This window comes from Tamandua tetradactyla, chromosome 9, assembly GCF_023851605.1.
Source record: "Tamandua tetradactyla isolate mTamTet1 chromosome 9, mTamTet1.pri, whole genome shotgun sequence".
In the NCBI taxonomy this organism is placed as follows: domain Eukaryota; kingdom Metazoa; phylum Chordata; class Mammalia; order Pilosa; family Myrmecophagidae; genus Tamandua; species Tamandua tetradactyla.
In genome coordinates, this window is record NC_135335.1 from 113,440,163 (window position 1) to 113,454,217 (window position 14,055).

The window sequence follows — 14,055 nt, forward strand, 5'->3', positions numbered from 1 at the left end:
ATTTGCAGAGTTGGGTTTAGAGAGAGAGGGAGGCCACATCTGAACAACAAAACAGGTCCTCTGGAGGTAACTCTTAGGCATACCTATAGGAAAGAAGCTTCTCAGCTACATACATCAGCCTCACAAGAGCAAGCCTCAAGATCAAGGGCTTGGCCTATTGATTTGGGAGTCCCTGATATTTGACACAGTTTCGGGGGTTTCCCCAGTGGTAAAGTTTAATAGTTCTGTATTTTTACTCCCATCCCTCAAAGAACTTTTTGCCAATACTTTTTGTCTGCTTAATGTTTTCTGGGATATGTCCAGGCATTACATAAATCTATACAGAATTAAAGGCCCTCATTTTTATTCTGGGCTCCCTGTGTTTCGATTGTTTAAATGAGCTATCTAGATAGGTTCAGTTAGATTATGTGCTACAGAAAATTCAGGTTGTGGACAAAATAAACCTTTCTTCCTTTGTTCTCAAAGAGTAGGTGAGGTTGAAAATATAGACATTGTCTTCCTTACCTTAAGGTTCTGAATTACCTTAATCCTGACCTGATCACCTTTGTGCTTATCTCTGAATACCAGGTTACATATACATAAAACAGACTCTGAAAATCCAGAAATGATAAATACCACTCTGGACAAAATGTGACTGCTACAAGAGCTTACAATCTAGGCCCCTATTTTCTTATCAGCATTTTCTAAATGAGACCATACAATAATTGCTCTTTTTTTTCTGGCTTATTTTGCCTTAGCAAATGCCCCACAGGTTCATTCACAATGTTGTATGCCTCACAACTTTGTTCCTTTTTGTAGCAACACAGTATTTGATCATATGTATACACCATCATTCACCAATCTACTTCTCAGTCTGTGCATCCTTCAGCCACTTTACCACAGTCACAAAAGTGGAGTCACACAGTAACTCACAGTCACAAAAGTGGAGTCACACAATAACTATCCTTTTGTGTCTGGCTTATTTCACTCAGCATTATGTCCTCAAGGCTCATACATCTTGTCATGTGGTTCAGGACATCATTTCATCTTATTGCTGTATAACATTCCATCCTATTATATATACCACATTTTGTTAAGCCACTCGTCTGTTGATGGCACTTGGATTGTTTCCATCTTTTGCCAATTGTGAATAGTGCTGCTATGAACATCGGTGTGCAAATGTCTTTTTTTGTCACAGCTTTCAGGTCTTCTGGGTATATACCAAGTAGTGGTATTGTTGGGTCATAGGGCAACTCGATATTTACTTTCTACACATGCTCTCCAACATTTATAGTTCCCTGTTTGTTTAATAGCAGCCATTCTTATAGGTGTGAGGTGGTATCTCATTGTAGTCTTGATCTGCATTTCCCTTACAGCTAATAAAAATGAGCATCTCGTCATGTGCTCTTCAGTCATCTGTATTTGTTCTTCAGAAAAATGCCTATTCATATCTTTAGCCCATTTTATAATTGGATTGTTTGTTCTTTTGTTGTTGAGTTGTATGATTTCTTTGTATATACAAGAAATCAAACCTTTGTCCAATATGATTTCCAAACGTTTTTTCTCCCATTGAGTTGGCTGCCTCTTCATCTTTTTGACAAAATCTTTTGAAGTGCAGAAGCATTTGATTTTGAGGAGTTCCAATTTATCTACTTTTTCTTTTGTTGCTTATGCTTTAGGTGTAAAGTTTAGGAAGCTACCTCCTGTGACTAGGTCTCAAAGATGTTTCCCTACATTTTCTTCTAGAAGCTCTATAATATGCCTTTATTATATTGAGAAAGTGACCTTTGATTCCTGTCTTTTGAAGTTTTTATCATAAAGTGATGTTGAATTTTGTCAAATGAATTTTCAGCATCAATCAAGATGATCATGTGATTTCTTGTTTTGTTTTGTTTTTTAACATAAACATTCAGGGCAATAAATTTCCCTCTCAGCACAGCCTTTGCCACATCCCATAACTTCTGATAAATTGTATTCTTGTTTTCATTCATCCCCAGATAGCAACTGATTTCTCCAGCAATTTCTTCTTTGACCCACTGGTTGTTTAACAGTGTGTTATTTAATCTCGTTGTATTTGTGAAAGTTCTCATTCTTTGGTGGTTATTGACATCCAACTTCATTCCATTGTGATCTAAAAAAGTGCTCTGAGTAATTTTGATGTTTTTAAATTTATAAAGCTCTGTTTGTGCCCCAGCATATGATCTATCCTGGAGAATGTTCCATGAGCACTAGAGAACAGTGTTTTGGGTTATAATGACCTATATATGACTGTTAGCTCTAATTCGTTTATCACGTTGTTTAACTTCTCTTTTTCCTTGTTGATCCTCTGTCTTGTTCTATATGTAGAGGAGAATGTTGTACTGAAGTCTGTTACATTATTGTTGAAACGTCTTTCGCTCCCTTCAGTTTTGCCGGTGCCTGTCTCATGTACTTTGGAGCTCCTTGATTGGGAGCATAAACGTTTATGATTGTTATTTCTCCTTTGTTATTTGTCCCTTTTATTAATATATAGTGTCCTTTTATTAATATATAGTGTCCTAATATATAGTGTCTCTTATGATGCCTTTACATTTAAAGTCCGTTGTGTCCAATATTAATATAGCTACTCCTATTCCTCCTTTCTTTTGGTTACAACTTGTGTGGAGCATCTTTTTCCATCTTTTCACTTTCAGTCTATTTGTATCCTGTGTCTAAGATGAGTCTCTTGTAAGCAGCTTTTATCTGGATTATATTTCTTGATCCGTTCTGCCAGTCTGTATCTTTTAATTAGCAAGTTTAGTCCATTAACATTGAAATATGTTACTAAAAAAGCATTTCTTGAATCCACCATCTTATCCTTTGGATTTTGTTTATCAGAAACAAAATCTTTTTATCCTTTAAATTACTTTTACTGGTATTCTTAAATTCTGTGCCTTCCTCCAGAACTCCCTCCCCTGTTTTGTTTTGTTTTTTTCAACTGGCAGAGCTCCCTTTAGTATTTCTTGTAGGGCCCCTCTCTTGTTGACAAATTCTTTTAGGATTAGTTTGTGAAAATTTTAATCTCTCCCTCAGTTTTGAAGGGCAATTTGGGTGGGTACAGAATTCTTGGCTGGAAGTCTTTTTCTTTCAGGATCTTAAATATATCATACTACTGCCTTCTCACCTCCATAGTGCCAGTTGAGTAGTCTGAATTCAGTCTTATGTGGTTTCCCTTGTATGTAGTAGATGGTTTTTCTCTTGCCACTTTCAGGATTTTCTGCTACTCCTCAACATTTTACAGACTGATTAGTATGTGTCTTGGGGAAGGCCTATTTGGATTTATTCTACTTGGAGTTCATTGGGCTTCTCTGATTTGCGTATTCTTGTCCTTTGTAAGGGTTGGGAAGTTTTCCCCCATTATATCCTCAACTGCTCTTCTTAGCCCTTTATTCTTCCCTTCTCCTTCTGGGACAACAGTGATTCTTATGTTTGTACAGTTTGTTTTGTCCAGCATTTCCCTGAGATCCTATTCAAATTTTTTATCTTTTTTGCCATTTGCTGTTTTGAGTGTTCAAAATCAGTTGTCCTCTAGTTTGCTTATTCTTACTTCTGCCTCTTCAAATCTGCTGTTGTATCCCCCAAGAGAACCTTTTCTATTGCTCAGATGTGGCCTCTCTCTCAGTCAACATGACAAGCAAACTCACTGCCCTCCCTCTCTCTATGTGGGACATGCCTCCCAAGGGTGTGGACCTTCCTGGCAACGTGGGATGGAAATCCTAGAATGAGCTGGGACTCAGCATCAAGGAATAGACCAAAAGGGGAATAGAAAAATGAGACAAAATAAAGTGTCGACAGCTGAGAGATTCCAGAGTTGAGGGGTTATCCTGGAGGTTATTTTTGCGCATTAAATAGATATCACCTTTTTAGTTAAGGTGTAATGGAGAGGCTGGAGGGAACTGCCTGGAAATGTAGAGCTGTGCTCCAGTAGTCACATTTCTTGAAAATGATTGTGTAATGATATAGCTTTCGCAGTGTGACTGTGTGATTGTGAAAACCTTGTGTCTGATGCTTCTTTTATCTACCTTATGGACAGACGAGTAAAACATATGGATTAAAAATAAATAAATAATAGAGGGAACGAATGTTAAAATAAATTTAGTAGATCAAAATGCTAGTGATCAATGAAAGGGAGGGGTAGGGGTATGGTATGTATGAATTTTTTTCTGTTTTCTTTTTCTGAATTGATGCAGATGTTCTAAGAAATGATCATGGTGATGAATATACAACTATGTGATGAGAAAAAATAAAGCAGAAATGCAGAGAGAATGGAAAAACAAAACAAAACAAAAAAACTCAGACCTCAAGTGACATCTCATTGTGGTTTTGTTTTGCATTTTTCTAATGACAAATGATGATGGATATCTTTTCATGTGTTTATTGCCCATTTGTGTTTCCTCTTTGGAGAAATGTGTATCCAAATTCTTTGTCAGTTTTCTTAATTGGGTTGTCTGCCTTTTTTGTTGTTGAGTTGTCAAGTTCCTTGTATATTCTGTATACTACTGGACCCTTGTCAGATACGTAGTTCCAGATATTTTCTCCCGTTGTGTGGATTGTCTTTTCACTTTATTAATATTGTTTTTTGAAGAATAAAATTTTTTAATTTTGATGAAATACAAAAAAAAATCTGCTGTTGTATGTCTCTAATATATTTTTTATTTGGTGTGTAGCATCTTTAATCACTATGATATCTGCTATTTCTCTATTCTTTCAAATTCCTCTTTATGTTCTTTTAGTGTCTTAATCTCCTTTATGTCATTAGCTGTCCCATTTATTTTATTTAGTAGAGTCATATGAACATCTTTGATGAGTTGTTCCAAAGTCTGTGTCTCCATCAGCGTTTTAATTTGGTCATTAGGCTAGGCTATATCTGTCTACATCTTGATATTCTTAGTGATCTTCTGTTGTCTTTGTGGCATGTAAATACCTTGATTGGTTTACTTTGCAAGTTAATTTCTTTCAGTAGTCTAAGGCTTGGAGCAGGATGTGGAGCAGGATACAGAGTGGGGCATGACTGCAGTGCTGTGCTGCAGCCCAGGTATAGACACAGGTGGGGGACACTGCACTCATACCTTTGAGCATGGGGTGTGGGTCACGTGGTTGTAGAGGTGCAGTATGGGTGTCTTGGGTATATGGTGTAGTTCAGACAGACCTTGGAGCACAGGAGCCAGGTGCAGTGTGGGGGAGACAAAAGTAGAGCATTCCTAGTCCTGTTCTCCCTGTCTGTGCACCCCTGAGGGCTCAAGTCTTCTGTTTGGAAAGACTTGTTACGCTGTTTGCACCAGCTGTATGGTCTCTGGTTCTCTTCATCTCATCAGCTTTTGTAATCAGGGCCTTCCTATGTGGAGTAAAAGACCCTCCCGGGTCACTTATACCCTGGAATCTCCATCTCTGTCCCCTTCCTGTTCCTGTACCTTCTCTAGTTGTTCTTGAAACAGGGGTGAACTCAACGTATCACATTCTGCCATCTTTCCAGAACCCTGGGTCCAGCTCTTTTGCAGTATTTTGTACTGTCTGACTGAAAAAGCCTTGGTTTTGTTTTGTTTTGTTTTGTTTGTCTTTCCTTCAGCCCCACCCCCTGTCTGCTGTGACAACAACTAGTATCTCTAAAGCTTTTTCCAGGTTTCTCTGTGTTGGGGGTCTCTTTCTGGTAGTCAGAATTTGTTCATTCCACAAGTGGACCTTGGTTCCTCTTAGCCCTTGCTGCTAGTAAAGTCTGTTTCCTTTCCCTTGGGGGAACCAGCCTGCTGCACCTGTGGAGGGGGGCACCAGCCTCCACAGCTTGGGGAACTTAGAGTTTTGTGTGGGATCTCAGCGAGTCCAGGTTATCCAGACTGGGTGGGGTATGCTGTGTGTCTGGTCACTGATGTTCCCCCAGCAGTTGTTCCGTACAGTTCTTAGCTATTTAGTAGCTGCTCTGGAGGATGAACTAATTTGTACACCTCACTAATGCACCATCTTTCCCCTCTCCTTAAGTGGTAGGTTATTGTTCAGGTCTTATTTAGCATAAGGTTGCTAATCAAAAGTCCCTTGCACAGAACACAATTTTATTATTTTGAAATAATGGTACACAACCAAAACTTTAAGGTACAGTCAGGAGTCATGACCCCTTGTGAGCAGTTTTTTAAAACAAAAATCACACATTGAAAAGAGCTTCTTTCTGTTCATATGTGGCAGATTTAAGTTTCTCTATTTACATAAAACAATGAAAAGGCGATTCAGAATTGAAATACTGAAGGTTGATGTTTACTGCATATAGTTCCATGATCTTAAAAGAAGAAAAGAAATTCATTTCTTATTGCCTGGGCAGTGCTTAAGAAGTAATGGAGGCTTCCGGAGAAGATGGCGGCTTAGTAAGACCCGCGGGTCTTAGTTCCTCCTCCAGAAAAGCAACTAAAGAAACAGAAACAATACGAAACAGCTCCCGGAGTCATGACAGAGACCAAAAAGACAGCGTACCCCATTCTGGAACAGCTGAACGGGCAGGGAGAATCTGCTGCGGTGAGATACCCGAGGGGCGCGCGTTTTCCCGGCCGGGGCGGCTGGCGACTGGGGTCCCCTCCACGCACGTGGCTCCCCGGTCTGACTGGGAACGTTGGATAGCGGGGCCCTCCCGTCACGCTTGGCATTTCGGGCCAGCTGGGCAATTAGGACCGGCACTCTCCCAAGCCGGTGGCCAGCGACCCCCGCCTCCACGCGCGGTTTCCCGGGCAGACTGCCGTGCAGACAGACGAGCGCCACGAGCGCCACCTACTGGGCAGGAAAAGAAAAACAGAGCCCAGAGATTTCACAGAAAAAGCTTTCAACCAGCTGGGTCCCACACCCAGGGAAATCTGATCAAATGCCCAGACACCAGCAGAAAATAATGGATGACGCTCGGAAAATTGAAGATATGGCCCAGTCAAAGGAACAAACCAATAGTTCAAATGAGATACAGGAGCTGAGACAACTAATACTGAATATACGAACAGAAATGGAAAAACTCTTCAAAAACCAAATGAATAAATTGAGGGAGGACATGAAGAAGACATGGGCTGAACAAAAAGAAGAAATAGAAAATCTGAAAAAACAAATCACAGAACTTATGGGAGTGAAGGACAAAGAAGAAAAAATGGAAAAAACAATGGATACCTACAATGGTAGATCTAAAGAGACAGAAGCTACAATTAGTGAACTGGAGGATGGAACATCTGAATTCCAAAAAGAAACAGAAACTATAGGGAAAAGAATGGAAAAACTTGAGCAGGGGATCAGGGAACTGAATGACAATATGAAGCACACAAATATACGTGTTGTGGGTGTCCCAGAAGGAGAAGAGAAGGGAAAAGGAGGAGAAAAACTAATGGAAGAAATTATCACTGAAAATTTCCCAACTCTTATGAAAGACCTAAATTTGCAGATCCAAGAAGTGCAGCGCACCCCAAAGAGAATAGACCCAAACAGGCGTTCTCCAAGACACTTACTAGTTAGAATGTCAGAGGTCAAAGAGAAAGAGAGGATCTTGAAAGCAGCAAGAGAAAAACAATCTGTCACATACAAGGGAAACCCAATAACACTATGTGTAGATTTCTCAGCAGAAACCATGGAAGCTAGAAGACAGTGGGATGATATATTTAAATTACTAAAAGAGAAAAACTGCCAACCAAGACTCCTATATCCAGCAAAATTGTCCTTCAAAAATGAAGGAGAAATTAAAACATTTATAGACAAAAAGTCACTGAGAGAATTTGTGACCAAGAGACCAGCTCTGCAAGAAATACTAAAGGGAGCACTAGAGTCAGATACGAAAAGACAGAAGAGAGAGGTATGGAGTAAAGTGTAGAAAGAAGGAAAATCAGATATGATATATATAATACAAAAGGCAAAATGGTAGAGGAAAATATTATCCAAACAGTAATAACACTAAAAGTTAATGGACTGAATTTCCCAATCAAAAGACATAGAATGGCAGAATGGATTACGACCCAGCAATACCACTGCTAGGTATCTATTCAAGGGACTTAAGGGCAAAGACACAGACGGACATTTGCACACCAGTGTTTATAGCAGTATTATCTACAATTGCAAAGAGATGGAAACAGCCAAAATGTTCATCAACAGACGAGTGGCTAAACAAACTGTGGCGTATACCTACGATGGAATATTATGCAGCTTTAAGACAGACTAAACTTATGAAGCATGTAATAACATGGATGGACCTAGAGAACATTATGCTGAGTGAGTCTAGCCCAAAACTAAAGGACAAATACTGTAAGGTCCCACTGATGTGAACCGACATTCGAGAATCAGCTTGGAATATATCATTGGTAACAGAGACCAGCAGGAGTTAGAAACACGGTAAGATAATGGGTAATTGGAGCTGAAGGGATACAGACTGTGCAACAGGACTAGATACAAAAACTCAAAAATGGACAGCACAATAATACCTAAGTGTAATGTAACTAGGTTGGAACACTGAATGAAGCTGCACCTGAAATATGGTTTTTTGTTTGTTTGTTTGTGTGTTTGTATCTTTTGTTTTTGTTTTTTTTCCTTTTCCTTTTTATATATATATATATTATTAGTATTATTATTTTAATTCTCTTCTCTATATTAACATTCTATATCTTTTTCTGCTGTTTTGCTAGTTCTTTTCCTAAATCGATGCAAATGTACTAAGAAATGATGATCATACATCTATGTGATGATACTAAGAATTACTGAGTGCATTTGTAGAATGGAATGATTTCTAAATGTTGTGTTAATTTCTTTTTTTTGATTAATAAAAAAATTAAAAAAAAAAAAAAGAAGTAATGGAGCGCTTAGAAGTCGTTTAGAACCTCTTTCAAGTCAGGTTAGAGTATTTAGAACCTCAAGGCTAAGCACAGTTTCTACATTCCACTGTTAAAACCCTAGAAACTGAAGAAGTTTATGTTTTGGCCAAGAATAATGTATATGCAGTTAAATTAGTCCCTGTTCACTTAGTGTGTGGCCTCTGTCCTGTTTGTTTGTATGTGTTGAAGATTTATAAAGGTGTTTTACAAGATTTGGGATGAAACATGAGTTTCTTAAATTAGTGAAATTAGTTTATATTTTGTAATTTCCACAGATTGCTCTCTGTACACATGGCATGAACTATGCCATGTTTCTAGCAAATAGTTGATACTCAACTAAATATAACATTCTTTTTTGTCCCTTAATTTAATAGGTAGAAATGGATAACTTTTTTTTTTAACCAGAAACTGGCTTTTACATAGAAATCTGACTATGCGATTACTGTTTAATCATCAGTACTTTCTTATTAAATCTTAATTTTGTACTTACTGTTCTCCAGCCAACATTATGTTTACTTTTGAAGTCCATTAATTCATTATAAGCAGGACACATTGAGTTTTAAGTCTGCTTGATATTGGAATACTTTAGATTGTCTTCCATCTAGACAATTACAGTGATACTAGCTAATTTAAAAATTCAAGGAATGGGATAGTTGTATGTCACTTAACTCAGCTTCCTCAGTTGGTTAAGGATCTACAATATAATGGATTGTGCTTCATAGTAATATTCCTTGAGTCCACAAGATGATAATATTTCCCACCAACTACTTTCCCCTCAGTTGATTTTTATGCTTACTGAATATATGAAGAAAGCAAATATTTTTTAAATATTTTAAAATATTTTTTAAAATAGATCTTTTTTTAGTTATATCCTTACCACCACTCTTCATCCCCTAGAAAACCATAGGATTAGCAGAAACTAAACTTTACAATACCTTTGTACATAATGAAAGTTTGAGCCCATAAGCAAATGAACAGTTATTGTTTGGTGAACTCAAAAGTAGTTTAAAAAGTTTCAGTAGTCCGTTGAGAACATATTTTCTCTTGGTTTGTTAAGAAATGAAACAGAAATTAAGGGGGAATGGTATCAAATTGAGAGCTCAGAAATCAACCCTCATTTATGGCCAACTCAGTAAAAATCAACTGATATGAACAGGGCTGAGACTAAATTAGAATAACCATTACAATAGTAAGTATTCAGAAGGGTGAGACTATATTAGAATAGCCATTACAATAGCAAGTATACAGAGTGCTGAAACTAGTTGAGTTTCAGTAATTTCAGGTATTAACTTTTGTTATTCTGCAGTCTAGAAAAAAAAATTTATATATTGATTCAATAATAATAAACATTTGTAACTTCTTAATTTCTTAGTTACACAACCTGAGAATAGTAGCCCAAATCAATATTAATGTTTTGTTTGTTTTTACTTTCTTAATTCGCAGTGATGCGGTTGACTAAGCCTACTTTATTCACCAATATTCCAGTGACCTGTGAAGAGAAAGACTTACCTGGTATGGCATATTTATTGTCCTACTTTTACCTGTGGAATAGCTGAAACTTGCACTGCCTACTTAACCTTGGAATAAGCCTAGCTTTACCAATCTTATGCTAAATGCTTTGCTGGATTATTTGTTATCTACTTAGTACCATGTAAGTGGTGGCTATATGAGTAGCAGTCCACACACACAATCTGTAAATCAAGATACTGTTTATACCCCATAGCAACAAGAAATTTAATTTAACTGAAGGTACATTCCTATTCATAAATTATCAGAGCAGCATTTGTCTTCACATGTTTCATGTACATTTATATTTGGATTCCCTAAATTTATAATTACTCAGGCTTTTTTGGTATATTTTATATATCATGACTTACTTTACCTACTTTTATGAAGTATTCATTTTCTTTCAGTAAGTCCAGATTTATTTGATGCATTTGATTTGTTAAAATTAAAAATTAGATTTTATGTAACTCACCCAGAAATTTATTTAAATGAAACTTATTTCCAAGGTAGATGTTAGAATTTTATGTTTTTCTGTGGCTACAGGCAATCTCTTTAACCAGCTCATGAGAGATGATCCTTCAACTGTAAATGGGGCAGAAATTTTAATGTTGGGAGAAATGCTGACTTTACCACAGAATTTCGGGTAAGAATGATATAGTCACATGAGAAATGCAACAATACATTAAAGCCATTATGGATTCTGTTTTTGAAAATTAGATATAGGATTTCTTATCAACCAAGATGTCAACGTACTACACTCAAGGAAACTATTTACCTCAAAAAATCATTGAGCAACTATCAAAAACTGGCACAGCCATCTTCCTCAAAGTTCTGGAAAACATTTAAAGGGTTGCAGCACTGGACAGTTACCAAACCAGGAAAATACAGCTTTAAAAATGGGGGAAGCCTGGGCTGCCCTTACTGGCCCTTCCCCGACCCTGTCCAGAATGCAGTGTAGAGCCCTTTTGTGTTCCTGTTGTGGGTCCCTGTCCCTGTCCCTGTCCCAGAGGGACACCTTTGCATATGGTGGGATTCCTTTATTTCTGTGCCAGTCTCTTGAGTGGCAGCCTGAAAGACTGAACCAGGACATTTGTCTTTGGCTTACCCACCCAGCAGTTTCCTTATAGACAAAAACAGCTTGCAGACAAGTACTGTAAGACACAATTAACTCAAAATAACCTGGGCAAAGAATTACCAGCTTTAAGACATACAATAGAGCACTACACCATAAAGAAGGACGTCCAAATTTCTGAAAAGGGGAGAATACCTACGACAAGGAGCAAGCACAGCCCAGGGCTAGATAAAGGCTCAGAAAAGACTGAGGTCCCTGCACGTGACTGTTGCCTTCAACTGGTCTTCTCCATAGGAGGGCAAAAGCGATCTAAGAAATAATTAAGTCAAAGTTGCCTGTAACAAAGGATTACCAGCTTTAAGAAATGCAATAGAGCACCCTGGAGGAGGGGAAAGTGTATTTTAAGGAGAGTTTGGGGAGCATTGGAATTACTGTAGAGGAGAATTCTGAAGACCAAGAGATAGCAAAAGCCCAGGACAAGACTCAGGCAAAGACTCTGAAAGGTATTTTGTGCCTGGGTTTATTTTTATTTTATTTTTGTTAGCTCTTGGCACTCAAATCAGTCTCCATCATATCACTAAATAACTAAATAAAAACTTAAAGAACAGACAGCTCAGAGACTAAATCTCAGAGATAACACATTAAAATGCTAAATGTACAGTATAAAACCAAAGTTTATATTGATAAAGGAATTTTATCACTTTATCAATTGATAAGGAATTGCTCCATCCAAAGGAGCAAGATAAAAATCCAGATTGTGTAAACCTTGTGTCTGATGCTTCTTTTATCTAACTTATGGACAGATGAGTAAAGCATATGAATTAAAAATAAATAATAGGGGGAACAAATGTTAAAATAAATTTAGTAGATTGAAATACTAGGGAGGGGTAAGAGGTATGGTATGTATGAATTTTTTTTCTGTTTTCTTTTTATTTCTTTTTCTGAATTGATACAATGTTCTAAGAAATGACCATGATGATGAATATACTATATGATGAAAACAAAAAGATAAAAATCCAGAAACCATCCGCAAAGTAGACTTTTGACATACTGAGCAAAGACTTTAAAGACATGTTCTTCAACACGTTCAGGTAGATAAAGAAAACACAGAGAAGGAACTAAGGATATCAGGAAAATGAAGGATGAACAATAGGAGAATCTCAGTAAACAGACTGAAAATTTTAAAAGGAGCCAAACAAATACTATAGTTGAAGAGCACAATTACTGAAATGAGAATGAAAATAGAGGGTTTCAATAGAAGATTGGAGCTGGCAAAAGAAAGAATATTTGAACTTGAAGACAATTCAATTTAAATGAGGAGCAGAAAGAATAATGAAAAAGAGGTGAGCAGAGCTTAAGAGACCTGTAGGACATCATCAAACTTATCAATATACATATTAGAGTCTTAGAAGGAAAAGAAAGAGAATGGAGCAGAGGATTAATAAAAATAATCATGGCAGAAAACTTCCCACATTTAATGAAGGATGTAATTATGCACATTCTAAAACCCTAACAAACCCCAAACAGGATAAACTTAAAGAGAACTAAGTTGGCAAAAACAGAAAAAAAGAGAGAGATGGATGATGCAAATTAGTCAAATCAGAAATGGAAGAGGAACCATAACCACTGACCCCACATAAATAAAGGGGGTAATGAGAGGATACTACAAGCAACAAGCAACTGTATGCTAATAAACTAGACAAAGTAGGTGAAATGGAAAGCTTCCTAAAAAGGCATGAACAACCAACATTGAATCAAGAAGAAATCGGCAAACTCAACAAACAAGTCCCAAGTAAGGACATTGCATCAGTCATCGAGAAGCTCCCCAAAAAGAAAAGTCCAGGACCAGATGGCTTCACATGTGAATTCTAACCATCATTCAGGAAAGTCCTGCTCAAACTCCTCAGAGATATTAAAGAAGACGGAAAACCGCTTAACTCATTCTGTGAAGCCACCGTCAAGCTAATTCCAAAACCAGGCAAAGATACTCCAAGAAAAGAAAATTGCAGGCCAGTCTCTCTAATGAATATGGATGCAAATCTCCTCAAAAAAAAAAAAAAAAATCTTGCAAATCCAATCCAGCAGCACATTAAAAGAATTATACACCATGACCAAGTGGGATTTATTTCAGATATGCAAGGATGGTTCAACGTAAGAAAATCAATTAATTTAATACACTTGTCTAGTTTGCTAGCTGCCAGAATGTGATGTACCAGAAATGGAACAGCTTTTAAAAGGGGGAATTTATTAAGTTGCTAGTTTACAGTTCTAAGGCCATGAAAATATCCCAATTCAAGCAAGTCTATAAAAATGCCCAAATTAAGTCACCAACAAGAGGTTACCTTCACTCGAGTAAGGCCAGTGAACTTCAGGGTTTCACTGTCAACTGGAAAGGCACATGGCAAACATGGTGACATCTGCTGCCTTTCTCTTCAGGCTTCTTGTTTTATGAAGTCTCCCCCAGGGTCGTTTTCACCTCTAAGGGTCTCTGGCCGGTGGACTCGGCTCTGTTGCTCTTATGGTTCTCATGATTCTGCTCTGTTGCTCTCCCACTTTCTCCAAAATGTTTCTCTTCTAAAGGATTCCAGTAAACTAATCCAGACCACCTGGAGTGGGTAGAGGCACAGTTCCCTCTAATCCAAGGTTAATACCCACAACTGGGTGATTCAC

At 37.6% G+C, this 14,055-nt stretch overlaps 1 protein-coding gene across 4 annotated transcripts in view; it reads left to right on the top strand.

The window, feature by feature from the left end:
* TRAPPC13 (trafficking protein particle complex subunit 13) overlaps window positions 1-14,055 on the top strand; it is a 57,446-nt gene that overhangs the window by 6,417 nt on the left and 36,974 nt on the right. For all 4 annotated transcript variants that reach the window (XM_077117330.1, XM_077117331.1, XM_077117328.1 and 1 more), the window contains exons 2-3: window positions 10,251-10,319; window positions 10,857-10,956. In XM_077117330.1, coding sequence (XP_076973445.1) covers window positions 10,251-10,319; window positions 10,857-10,956 — 169 coding nt within the window. The remainder of the gene's footprint in view (window positions 1-10,250; window positions 10,320-10,856; window positions 10,957-14,055) is intronic.